At 34.6% G+C, this 14,539-nt stretch overlaps 1 protein-coding gene across 3 annotated transcripts in view; it reads left to right on the forward strand.

Moving 5' to 3' along the window:
* Positions 1 to 14,539, forward strand: part of COL11A1 (collagen type XI alpha 1 chain) — a 161,527-nt gene that overhangs the window by 17,174 nt on the left and 129,814 nt on the right. For all 3 annotated transcript variants that reach the window (XM_074597969.1, XM_074597971.1, XM_074597970.1), the window contains exons 3-4: positions 3,699 to 3,912; positions 6,384 to 6,546. In XM_074597969.1, coding sequence (XP_074454070.1) covers positions 3,699 to 3,912; positions 6,384 to 6,546 — 377 coding nt within the window. The remainder of the gene's footprint in view (positions 1 to 3,698; positions 3,913 to 6,383; positions 6,547 to 14,539) is intronic.

Below are 14,539 nucleotides of genomic sequence, written 5' to 3' on the forward strand. Positions count from 1 at the left end.
AGTATCTGGGTATTTGGGGGACTAAAAAAGGCTAGTTGTGCATAGCAGGTAATGTGATTCCATCTTTTCTCAAATTTGTCTAAAATTAAATAATCACACTTTGGAAAAGATTCTTTGGATGCTGAGGAGAGACTTTTATTCCATTATTTTGCTGTCACTTCTCACTTGACCCAAACTGTTGAGAAAAATGATAATAAGAATATTAAAAACCAAAATCAGGGAACATTAATTTTTCTGGTTTGATACATCATGCAAAGTTCGAACAAATCTGTCTATAAACATACAGATTAGAAGTTGGCAAAGAAAAATACTTTCTCTTTTGTCTTTCAAAGTAGCAATCATACAGATATTGTCCAAGATCTATAAAAGGGGGAAACATACATAATTCTGTAGTAATACTGGGTTCCCAGAGCAACATGGGGAACAGCTATACACAGTTCAAGCCTAACTTACATGTTCACTTAACTCATCAGTTTACATTTTTATTCATGGAAGAAGATCAAAGCAAAATTCACTACAGATATAATATTTATATTATTTTTAACACAGTTCTGTTTTTAATATATCCTCTCAACTAAGTTGCATATAGTTAACAGAGCTATCCAGCTCAAGATATCATGCACTGTATGGCACATTACAGTCTACAATGTCTTGCTGATATTAGTGTCACTATGTGTGTAATTAATTACTACCTAACCTAAGTGAGGTTATCAGAATATGGGCTGCTCTTTCTTTTAAAAAATGCAGTAATAGTGCATTGTATTGAAAAACTGCACAAGTTGCACAGTGTAACAAGTTGGCACCTTCATATTCTGAGTTTTAAAATGTGTGTCACTGAAGCCAAGTGGTACAACAAAAAACTTTAAATGAGTGTTCAAATACAACTGGCCATAAGATTAAACTGACATGGAATCACTGATATTTTTTAAAGCTTAGAACAGAACAAGCACCTTCTACTAAATCAAAACCTAAGAGTCTAGAGCTGGAAGTCTGAGAGTTTGGGTTGACTTGCGCTTATTCATGAAGCAAATCATAGCATAAAGAGGAGATCTGACAGCTGCAGTAATAACTGTTAATGTGATTATTGAACGCCAAAACAAATAAGTACCTCATGTTGTTGGCTGACACCTAAATTTCTATAGCCTTTGACTGCCTTAATTTAGGTACTCTTCTTATTAATGCTTTCAGTTTCTGCTTTACAACTGGAATGAGTTTGCTTGATTTTTACCAATCTGTTGCAACACTTCTGTGTGCAGGAGACAAATAAAAAGCAGCGCTCGCTCACAGTGTGAAAAGAAGCGACTACAAAACTTTGCTTAAAACAGGAAAATGTTATGCTATCCTCTACTTCAGTAAAGAACCTAGAAAGAATTTTTGGAGGAGATTATGGTAATTACTTCCTTTTGAATCTTGCAGAACAGGCATCTTCTCCCCGCCACAACAAAGCCTTCTTTTTCAGAGATTATTCTTCAAGATATTTGAGTGATCCTGTCCCTTTTTCTTAGTGCTCTATAGTAGTGGAAAGACTACAGAAGATATCCAAGACAAAACTGAGTTGTGAGACATCGTTTTAGCTAAACAATACAAGTTGTAATGCATCCTGTGCTTGCTTTTATCCTGTAGCTCATCAGAAAGTATAAGTATGTACTGTAGTTCAAAGGAAGCTATGGATGGCAAAAGCATAAATATATGCACCTTTTAAAAATTGGTCTAATAATATTTACCAACTGATTTCACTGACTGGAAGGCATTATATAATTGTAAAATTGTAAAACCACTTAGATGTTTGTTGTACAATATTTTTATGTTCTCTAAGTTACCTTTTACAAAAGTATATAGGAATGACAGGAATGGCAACCCAGATATATACAAAGATTTTTCTGGCAATTTTCTTCCCAGTTGTTATTGTTATTTTTGGTTATTGTTCAACTAGACCCTTACCAATGAACAAGAAATTTAAAAGTAGTTGAGAAGACTTTGATGACTATTCCATATGTGTGTCCAAGAACCATATATACATAGTAATACATAAATTTTTACATGTTAGAATGTCATTCATTTTTTGACTTTTTCAATCAAAACTGTGTTTGGAGGAAATTTACTTACAATTACACAATGTAGGTGCAAGATAAAACATCTGAGAATATTATGTCATAGCAGTGATAGCGGAAACTACTGAACTGAGGCACATGACTCATTTTCAGTCACCTTTCTTAGAAAGCTCCCGGTTGTGGTTTTTTTTATAGGATGTTACCTGTTTGAAGAGCACATGCCCGGACTAGATGATTTAATGTCACTTGCCTTAAGCATTTTCAACGTATCTTTCAGATTAACAGTGCGGACAGGGCAAGTGTTCAGTACTTTTCAAACAATTTCTTTGTCCTCTGTTGACAGTCATCTTTTCTCTTTCTTTCCCTTCTTTTTTCATCTGTTTATTCTGACATTGAAGGGTATAACGTACAGTTTAATTTAATCTGTAAACTAGCAGTTTTGCTTTGTCATTAAAAAGCTTGACCAAAGGCTTACCAGACTAAATGAAATGGTTCCTATTTATTGAGCTTTGATCAAAGTGTCAAAGCTAGCCCTAAAGTGGTCTATATTGCTACAGTGTTTCATCAACCTTCTATAAAAAAAGTTTAAAAAATGGTATAAGCACATAAAACAGCATTGCAGCGGACAATAGGAGAGTAGCGTGTCATTTGAAAAGCAGTGAAGATTTTATGCTTTTTTTTTTTTTCGTATTGTAACTAAAGAGTTAACGCCATCAGTAGCTTATCTTCATGGAAGACTCTTTAGAATCCTGAAGGAGTTTTCACGCAAGACCTGTCTTGGAAACAATCTTATATGTTCTCCATTGGAAGAAGCAATTCCTAAATCAGCTTTCGATGTTGAAGTCCTACATACTTTTATTCATTACAAAAATTTAACATATTATTCTATTAAAACTTATTGTATTATATTATTAGAATGTTTTAGAGCATTTTACCCACTGTCATGCACACAGTTGCAGTTATATTCATTGCCAACATTATGATTAGATTCTAATCCCTGTATTTATTGCATGTAAATTGCAGCTGAAGCCACAGGGATCCAATGTATATTCTGAATTTTAGAATCTCAGTTTTACACTTCTTTGGTATTAAGCCTAATAGACTTTCACATCAACTGAAATGCAGATTTACCTCTGGATTCAACAGGAGCAGTACTGAGTACAAACCTCAATCCTTCCTGTATAAACAAGCTATATCCACTTTTGATTTTGTTTATTTTTAGTTGTAAAAGTTGAAACAATGATTGATAAATAATCTCTACTTCAAAGAGAAAGCATCAGGGAATAAATGAAAATTAAATGTTCTTTGAATTTGCCTAAAGCTCCTATTAAAAAAAAAATGATGTATTTTTTTAATATTATATACAATATTATTCTAGAAAGACTCATATATTGTCAGAGAGAAACCAAAACAAGTGGTTATCAAAGGATATAAAGTGCCTGGGAACATATTTGCTGTGATACAGATACTTATTTTGTTGAGTGAAATTGTAGTGCATGTTTTTAAATTAGAAGATTCGTTTTGGAGAATTAAAAAAATCCAGCAGTTTGTATGCGGGATCCTCTGGGCTTATAGAAAAATGTAAACCTTTAAAGAATGTTTTAATGTTTTCTGACTTTGTACCTATATATATCACTTTGTTTACAGGTGGAGATTTTCCAGAAGATTTTTCAATATTATTGACAGTAAAACCTAAAAAGGGTATCCAGTCCTTCCTTCTGTCTGTCTACAATGAGCAAGGAATTCAGCAAGTAGGTGTTGAAGTTGGTAGATCCCCTGTCTTCCTGTTTGAAGACCAAAATGGAAAACCTGCCCCAGAAGACTATCCTCTTTTCAGAACAGTCAACATTGCTGATGGCAAGTAAGTGTAAAATTTTAAGATGAAAAATAACACCACAGAGCACTGTATAGGTGATTATGGTCTTTACAAAGAGTTCTCTTAAAAATTTAAATAAATCAGTAACACAGTTTCCAGCTAGTTGGACTGCTGTGGTGCAAAACTGGAGAACCTCTGACCAGAATACAGTTCCAGCTTCAAATGGCGTATACCATATACGTATACAAATAAAGCCAAACCGCATTTCTTATTTGCCATTTCCATAAATCAAGAGTGAAGAAATAGTCATAGAAGTTAAACCCACCAAAGCTAAACCTCTGAAGATTCTTCCTGTGCAATATAGAAGTTCTCTTTTCAAAAAGACTCAAGGAATAGTCTCACTAGAAGGGTTGTCTTGTCCATTTGAAGATGATAGGCAGAGTGAAGACAAGTTGACAAGACAGCATAGAATTTCTCCTATCCTGAACCAAAACAGCAGATAAATAAGATAGTTTGAGATGTCTATATATAAGGAAATCAGGGAAGAATAAACTGGACAACTAGTCTGAAGTGCTGCAAGGACTTACACTGCTCCTTCAGTAAAGACAATTAATCTCAAACACCTATTGCGTTATTAATGCAGTTAATTTTTTTACCTAAATTCCCTTTGTAGAAAAGCAGTCATTCCCTGGGAATGTCACTCTAGTTCTTGTAAATGTACATTCATTCTTTCAAAGGCTTTTTATTCATTGTGCTGCAGTCCAGGAAGAAAGACCCAGTCTTCAGAGATACACAGAATGAAATTATATTAAATCAAAAGAAAACAAATCGGTAGAGAAGGAAGGGCAAAAATTCAACTATAATGAAATATGTTTATAAAGCAATAAAGGATAAAAAAAGAAAAAAGCAGTTGTCTTCTAGTCCTTGTATTACTAGAGAATGGAATTATACCATGAAATGTAAACCTGATGCATTACCCTAGCAGGAGTGATAAAATAAAGCAGCAAACTTTTTTTTTTTCCCCATGGGCTTCTTCTAAATAAGAAGGCTTTGACATGGGTTTCAGAACTTCACCCAAAATGTTTAGAAACTGATAAAAATGAAGAAATCAAAATGAGCTCGGTTTGGTACAATTTCCTGCAGTAAGACTATACCACTTCTAAATCAACTGGAGTCAATCCTAGCCACAGTGAGCTATGTTTTCATGCTTTCAAAAGATAGACTGTCAATTTTCTGCTGACTTGGCTATTTTATGAAGGATCTAGGACAACAATCTTCGTCTCAAAATGAGATATATTTTAAAAGTGTAAACAGTGTAATGTGCCTGAGGATGCATGGACAGTTTGCTTTTATAATGATAATGTTCAACCGCATTCCAGAGAAAACATGGAATTAGAGTTTTGGCTCAGTGATACTGTTTAGCAGTCAGATTCCATTAGCTTCGAGGTGTTCCTTTTGATATACAGAGGCTCATTGTAACAATGATCTAAGCTGTCTCTCTGATTTAGACAACCTTAGTGCCACAAATGCCAACTAAAATAATTTGATTCCAGCCTCCCTTGTACCAGACACTAATATGACATACTTAGACACTTTTTGCCCTGGTCTATCAAAGATTCTTTGATGTTTTGCTCCGTGTTAGATCACAGAGAGGCTTGCACTTGCTCTTAGATATTTAAGTTGCCATAACAGAGAGGCTCACTAAATTAATGTGGTCTGTCATGATAATAAAGTCTCATAAAGAACATAATACAGTTGGGCAAATTGTACAAAACTTTATTCTCCAATGTCTTTAAAATAAAATCAGTTGTCAGATTTCTGAATCACTTCATTCACTTCTTGGTGAATATTTATGTAGGCGAAGCTATTATTGCGGGACTATTGGCAAGCATTTTTAAGTATATATGTCTGGAAAAGCATCTATGTTGGAACTGTTGTACATCTTTGAAAACTCCGTAGCTCTGGGATACATTCAAATAAGCAAAAGAACATGGCAAGATTTTGGTGTTTGATCACAGAGAACAAATAGTAAAATGTATATAACAAAGAATTAGCTGCTGGATTAAATACATTTGCACAAGTAATTCCTTAAGTAATTTGGAAAATCAAACATATTCATAAAAATGAAATCTGCAGTCAGATTGTTCAATCTAATAAAATTATATTGAACTGAATAGTAACGGAACAATAACAGTAAACAGTGCACTCACTTCTAATTTGAGTTTACTGATGTTCTCTGGGTAAAGCTTCAGAGAAAGTCAGCTTGAACTTCATCTTCTATAGGATATTCACAACGAGTTATGGATCAGATTCCTTTGTACTAAGGGACAGAAGTTATATAGTGAATAGACAAAACATTGTGTATATTTCTGTACGTATGAAAAGGAAATAAACAGTGGTATTTAAAATTTTATCTGTGACTTGATTGGTGCACAGTCTGCAATAAATTCTCTTGATAGGAACATGACCTATTTTTAAAAACCTATATTACAGTAGCATTATGTTTTTTTTAATAGGTGGCATCGAGTAGCTATTAGTGTGGAGAAAAAAACTGTTACAATGATTGTTGATTGTAACAAAAAAACTACAAAACCACTTGAAAGAAGTGACAAAACAGTTGTGGACACCAATGGCATCACTGTCTTTGGAACCAGGATTCTGGATGAAGAAGTTTTCGAGGTAAAAATCAATACTGAACAAATGGAATTGAGTGATTTTGTGTTGAGTGAAGTGCATAATGCAAATCAGAACAAATTTTTAGGGCAAAAGCTGGTATAACGTAGAAACTTAGATTTATAGAACCTGTTAGGATAGGCTGAAGTAAGAGAGAAGTAAAGCAGGGAAGTGTTCTCTATTGTTGGAAGATATGACGCATTTTTCTGTTCTTTAGATTATGTTGTATCTGGAAGGGGCTAGCTTTTTTTGTCTTTCTGCCTAATATTGAGATATTTAGGAGAATTAACCCAGGAAAGTTGAGTAGTATGATACTGAATCATTTTAGTCCGGTCTCTCTTAAACATTTACAGATATTTGTGCATACTAACAGTATTTGAGAGAAGGGAGAAGGACCTGGAAAGCTTTCTGTGTAATATGAATCCCTTATATTGTTTATCCCACTTATTACTCTTTCCAGTAACTGGAACATACTTTGGCAATAAGGACATATATGTTTCCATCATTTACTAGCCAAGAAGTACATATAGGAAGGGTAAAATGCCTCTAAGGAAGTATGTGACTGCCAATCATGAGGCCTTTCTAAGGCAGAATCCTTATGTCAACGATTATTTTTACAGGCTAATAATGAAGCTTCTTTAAATCTACGCTATTGAGTTTCTTTTATAATATTGTTATACAACAGTCGAAACTGTCAAAATTAAATTAAAACTGAAAAATAAGAAAATGCAGATCAGTAGTTATCTTACTTCATATACAGAACATCTGTGCTCCATAAAAGTCCAGAGTTGTGATCCTAGCTTTAAGCAGAACATATGCTTGAGAAACTGCAGAGGTATCAAGAGAGGAAATATGAATTTTGAGTGTAACACTGTGGCATTGTTATCCTTCATTTCCACAGACATGACGAAACATGAGACTTTTGAATGGGGAAATTTCTGGGATGATTTAATGGGTCAACCAGTAGGATATGTTTGGTATTCACACCCTAATTTACCTGTAGTCCCCAATACAGTTTGCACATCTGAGGGACATTATTTTCCGTTTGAAGATGAATTCCACAGATGCCTTATCTGGGGTGGGACAAGACTTTTTGGTCTCGACATAGGATAATTACTTTCAATTTTGACTTGTGTTTCTTTGTTAGGTCAGAAACCAAGTCCCACAGTAGGTGTATTTGGCAATAAATTGTCAAAATATGAGCAATGTTAATATACATAAGTAAAAGTATTCAGCAAAAAAATACAATGAAAGTAGATAAACTCATATTTTGTTAGTGTTTTACAAGTGATTTTAGATTCTAATAGAAACTAAGGCCCTGGCTTGTTGTTGCAAAGTTTGTAACCATTTTGAAAGTTGTCAAGGAGGGAAGTGCACAATAACTAAACATTGGTGTTTGGTTTGTTTTACTCAGTGCAATTGCTAAACAGAAAGACCTGTCTGAAGTTTCAGACCTCCTGAAATGATTGTACATAGCTGTTTGAAAATAAGTACGGGAGTTGATGATATGTGCGTGAAGGGAGATTTTTGTTTTCATTGTTTGCATTAAGTAACATGTTGAGTAGAAGAGAAGCAAGCTAGGGGCATTTCATCTCTGAAGTTGTTAACTATTATGATATTATATCTGTCTTCTATATTTTAAACAGTTTTAAATACTAAATCCTCAGAAAAAAATCTGGTTAAAGAGAGATTTGTTAAAGAGAGATTAAGACTATTCCCACAGGAATACAGCAGAAGCATAGGCTATCTAAGGGGTAAATAAAATGATAGTTCTGAAAATTTCCTGCTATGTTATTCTTCTGTCACAAAGGTTAATAGCTACTCAGAAAGAAAGATGAAACTTTAAATCATGAAAAAGAGTAACTATTTAAAGGCAAAATAATTCCTACTCTAGCAGTTCCTTCTCAGTGATAGTTTCCTCTATCCATACCTTTTGCACTTGATATACGATTCTCTCCACTCTTTCAAACCCTGTAGAAGAAGAGGAGATGGGAAGGGATGTGGTAGAATGCGATTATTTTTTGGTTAGCAACTGTTGGAAGAGTCAGTAATGTTGAATGAAGGCATACTTAGCAAATTGAAATTGGTATACTTAAAAATCAGAATTAGCAGATTAATTGAAGAAACCCAAAAAATAACCCTACCTGTTTGCTGAAGTCAAACTTATGTGAAGTCAACATGGACATGTGGATATAACTTTAACAGAATTTGCTACAATTACTTAAATAAAAATACTTTTCTCTGAGGGTTTTTGTCACGCGTTGAAGGATAAAAAAGGAAGCTAGTGATCCTCTGACAAATATTTTTCTAAAATCTCCTACATTGATATGGCAAGTCAGTGCTTCAATTCCAGCTGAAACCCACTAAGAAGAAATATGGCTTTGGACTCACAAAAGAATCATAGTATGGAATCATAGAATCACAGAATCATTTAGGTTGGAAAGGACATCTAAGATCATTGAGTCCAACCATTAACCTAACACTGCCAAGTCCACCACTAAAGCATGTCCCCAAGCACCACATCTACATGTCTTTTAAATACCTCCAGGGATGGTGACTTCACCACTTCCCTGGGCAGCCTGTTCCAACGCTTGACAACCCTTTCGGTGAAGAAATTTTTCCTAATGTCCAATCGAAACCTCCCTTGGCACAATTTAAGGACATTTCCTCTCTTCCTATCACTTGTTACTTTCCTGAGACCGACTCCCACCTCACTACACCCTCCTTTCAGGGACTTGTAGAGAGTGATAAGGTCTCCCCTCATCCTCCATTTGTCCAGGCTAAACAACCCCAGCTCCCTCAGCTGCTCCTCATAAGGCTTGTGCTCTAGACCCTTCACCAGCTTTGTTGCCCTTCTCTGGACACACAAAGAAATCATGCAGCTGTCTGTAAGGTTATTTTACAGGCTGAATCTTAACATTCAGGATTGAGAACAGCAACATTTCTACCAATTGTAACATCTCTGTACATTTCTGTACTCCTTCGGTGATCAGGTTTCTTACTTAAGTGATTGCACCCCTTTTCTCTTGCTTTATTCAGAGAAATCAGTTCCATGCTTTTAAGGTTATTCTTGTAATTGCTGGGGGGTTTGTTATAGTATGAATTCTCTTACTTAAATTAGAAGCTTACAGCCTTTGGGGTAGGTTTCTGCTTTCTCTTTTACTGTACAGCCAACAGGGGTACATTTATACCTATGCTCAGTTATTTGAATCTTTAGATAGAAATGTGCATGTTGAAAACAGGCAATTAGAATGTCCCTGAAAGTTTAAACAAGGTGCTGTACTATGCGCGGTTTAAATTACATGTGTCCTTCAAAGTCTGGCCAAGCAAAACATAATCTAGTTCTTTTTGAGTTTATCTCATGTTTTTCTACTAAACAGCATCCTTTTGTTTCACTACCAGGACTTTATCCATCCTTTAGCTACTGCTGATACAATTTCTAAAGTTTGGGGCTGTTCTCTGAAATTTGTCTCCTGCTTGAAAGTCTCATGATTGTGTCTTAAACATTCTGTTTATCTTACTCATGGTAGCACAGAGTGATGTTTGGTGGTTCCATGGCTCTCCTTGGTGGCATTTCTGTGTTGTGAACCCTGCTGTATTTGAGACCACAACAGGCATTGAAGAAACACATAAAACCAATGATGTGTTTTATTCTATGTGCAGGAAATTCCAGAAATGAACTTATTTATCCATGACATTAGATTTAAGTGTTTAAGACTTAAAATGGTATAAGGCAGACTTTCCATATGACATTTGATGCCTTTATTAGCTTACATGTAGCAAGCACATAGAAAGAAATACCTAAGGGTACAGTGACCTGTTGGAATTCACAGCATATTGTACCCATGCATCACAAAGGATGTTTTAACTTGTGTAATAATGATGTGTTTTAGTCACGGTAAGCCAATGATTTGATCACAAGAACTGTGGAGCACTCTTCAGTCTCCCCAAACTGAATGGAAATTCCAAATGTGGAAATAATGAACCTGTAGATAAATATAATGAAATCTTAGGCTTCAGTGACCTACTAGTTGAAGATACCAGAGTTTCCTCTGGTCCTGAACCAATTCATACAGCATAATACAACTGCGCGAAAACCAGTGGTGTCATTAACGTAATTCACTCCCGTTGAACGCAGAGTTCAGCACTGTCAGAATCAGCGCTGTAAACAATGAGACGCATCATGTGTTCCTGTTCCCTTAGAGACTGCATCTAAACCTCTATGAATTCTTGCATACACACATGTCAGAAATAGATATTATTACATTACATTATCCTCACCTCCTGACAATTTGATTGTATCTTTGGAAAAAAGAATTACTTCTTCAGTCATATTACTCTAACATATTTGCGTGGACCATTCATTTAGAATCCTATGAACAAATATTGCTCCTGTGAGGAATATTTCACACTTATTTTAAAACAGTGTTATATCACAGTGGATCAAATATTCTTCCCTATTTCTGACTGTGTTATTTTAAATTTGTAATACAAAAAAAAAAATTAATAAAATTTAATTCTTGGCTATTTCCTTTTCCTTTTTCTGTTCCTAATATTAATTTCTGTCTGCTAGGCAGTTTTCCTCACCTTTGTTTCAATTCTGGCAGTCTGACTATTGCTAATACAGCAGCATGTTATAGTACACTGGGAAATTTTAAATGCATACATTTTAATCAGTTTGACATGACTGCTTTGATGTAACTTTTCTATGCTGATGATCAATAATTTATGAGTAAGTAAACATACTGGCTGTCTGGAGATCAGGTAGATCACCATTGAAAGAAGGAAAGGGCTGATTAGTGTCCTAAGAGCATGATAAAGGACTACCTAATTTGCTATTTTTGTATATTCCACAACATAATATCCCTTGGTAAGTTCATCTACTGGTGCTAAAGCTAAAAGGCATTTTTTAGTAGTGTGCTCTTCTGGCTTAGCTTTAAAAGCAAGAAAAAATTTATCTTAAGTATTTTCCAAATCTTGGAGGGTGGTTGTGTGTTTTATATGAGGAATTTCTTATTTGGAGTTGCCTGCTGCTCATTCATGAATGTAAGTGCTAATCTGAGATTTTATGACATCATGCTCAATTAATATGGAAATAAATATGATGTCACAAATAAGATATTGAATACAAGCAAGCATTAAACGTCAGGGGCATACGAATGCTTGAGAAGCAAATTATAAACAGCGACTATGTCTTAAAATAATAAAATTATGCTGTCTAGAAATTGTATTATTACTAACTGCCAAATGATGAGACCTTCATTTACACTTCTAAGCACTTGTTCATTGAAGTGGATGTGTTGATATCAGTGGGACTAATCTCTAAATGCTTGTTTATGGAAGACTGACACAGTATACCTCAAACTTACATGTGTCATTTGAAATTAATCTCTTCTGTGTTATCAAATATTTGGTGCAAGAGGGGCTGGTTTGTAAGCACTTGCTGCAAAGAAGAGCAATCCTATAATAGCACACAAAAATTAAAAAAAAATAAATCAGTCAGATGCTGGTACATGGCACCTAGTAAAAGAATTTTGAATTGTATCCATTGAAATACGTTTGTCGCTTAAATGTTTGATAAGTAGCAGGGATCTTTTTATTCTTTGCCAGCTTTAAGGATTTGTCACTCCTCATTTAGTACTCTTGGTGTGAACAATACAACAGTTTTTTATAATAAGTATTTTATAATAAGTTAATAACTAACAGTCTTTATGCAGATATTTCCCTATAGAGACTTTTCTTCCTTCAAAACTCCCAACATGTCAGACCAATACAATGATTTTTAGGCACTGTGCTGTAAATGAGTATAACAAGACAAAACCTGATTTATGCAAGACTATCATTTAAAGCCAATGGAAGCTTTAACTGTTTATGAGATTAAATCATTGCAGTAATCCTTGTTAATAAAGTGTTTAGATTTTGATACTAGGCTTTAACCTGTGTTCATGAAAAAAGCATTCATACACTTATGTACAACATAGAATTCCTATAAATAGCCTGAGTGAGCAGTTGAAGATACAGTGATAGTACCTTGACAGCAATATGATTTAACTTATAGATCCCTTCAGATGAGTAACCATCCCTCACAGATCTCTGTAAGCATGCGAAGTCCAAGTGTGCAAGTGCAGAAAGGCCGTTCATCTGTCTGCATAATCCATGAAGAAAGTAGCAGTAACAGAATGGGTTGAGCTTTTACTGAGCGACCAAAATTGCTGTATGGCTAAAGTAGAATAGCTAACCCAAAGTAAAATTCCCCCAGAGGCATGTAGCGTGAATGATGTGTCATCAGTATCCTCTGTTTCATACTGTCCTGTTGAGTTGCACTACTAGCTAATGTAGATGTAGCCAAAATGATTCCCATTATACATCACCTTTAGTAATTGCTAGTGACCCACTAAATGTTTAGTGTCAGTCAGACTAGAAAGTAATGTTTAACATAAATGAGACAGAAACCAAAAAATGCAATAGGTTCAAGGTAAAAATATTTAGAAGCAACCTTCTAGCTGTCAACACCAGAGAAGTGGCCGATTTCCAGCACTGGGAGGAAAAAAACAATAAAAAAATAAAAGCAAAGCAAACAAATTTTCCATTTCAGAGGCACCTAATAAAAAACCAACATTTTTTACAGAAGCTTTCTGTTTGGCTTGTTTTGGGTTGCCTTTTTTTTTGTTACCTGAAAGAATTGTGGTTTCGTGTTTGTTATTTTTTTATAGTACTTCCAAACTTATGCTTCATGAACAGAAGTAAATAATTCTGTTTTCCTTGTTATTTTTGAAAGCAGGAAGCACGGAGAAAAAGAAAGCAAAGCTCTGGTAATTTGTTGGAGTTCAAGTTCATTTTTGAGGAATATTCCCAAGAAACAGAGGAATGGTCATTTAACTAAACTATTTGTAATTACATTTAAAATTAAAAACATGGGCTTAAAAATGCTGCCTGTTACATCAGCTCCAGCAAATTTTACAGATAGGATTTATTATGACCTCATTTACTATTGTGTGCAATACATTTAAGTTTTAAAGAACAGGTGTAAATAAGGTTTCAAAGATAAATGATAATGTAACAGATTTGCAGGTCTTTTATCAAGAAAATAGAATGTCCTTGGTCACATGTGTGTGTTTGTCTGCATGCGTGTGCTATGTACACATGCAGGCATTGTAATAAAATCTAATATCTCAGCCAAGAATTGCAGTAGACTTTGGCCAGTGAACAACTTTGTTTTGAAGGTTAAAATTATAATTGGTGTATGAATCTATTTCTTAACCAAGCTGAATACATACTACTATAACCATGGAGTTTCAAAGAAACAAGAAGACATTGATTTCTATGGAAACTTTGACCTGTACAAAATTCTGCTTTCACAATTTATTGCTTTTACAGCACTTCAGTCTGGCAGACTCTAAATATCTTTCTCTAGCTATATTATGCAACGGTCCTGGGATATGGAATATTATATTAAAGGCCTCTGGAATTCTTCAATCCCTCAAATCTTTGTAGGAAGATTAAATGAATTCTGCAGCAGGTTTTTCTAAATACTATAGTAATAATGTCCAGGCTGTCTAGACTTTTGTTCTTTGGAGTCTATAGTTGTACTGTCACATAACTAATTAGAGAAAGTTGGCACATACACACAGGTTAGGGTTTCTGCTGATTTACTGAAGAGTCCACTCTGGAATTCTTAGACTCTAGCTGTCCTATGAAAATTAAAGATACTGATTTTGTTCTCCTGAGTTGATATAGTGCCTAGCACTGGTTTTGTTATGCTTTTATCACCATTTAGGAAGTAATCTTTAAAATCTAATTATTGTTATAAGCACATAAGGGGAACTCATTTTATCCAGAATATAAATCATAAGGATGGTATTTTTCTCATACTATGCCTCCCACTCCAGTTGTGGAAAGTCTTTCTGAACCTCTAATATATAAAGTTGACATTTAAGTAATTGCTGCATTATTTTTCATTAGATTTTTTTTTTTTCAGGCTGGAAAAAGAACAATAAGC

This window comes from Larus michahellis, chromosome 8 (genome assembly GCF_964199755.1).
Source record: "Larus michahellis chromosome 8, bLarMic1.1, whole genome shotgun sequence".
Classification (NCBI taxonomy): domain Eukaryota; kingdom Metazoa; phylum Chordata; class Aves; order Charadriiformes; family Laridae; genus Larus; species Larus michahellis.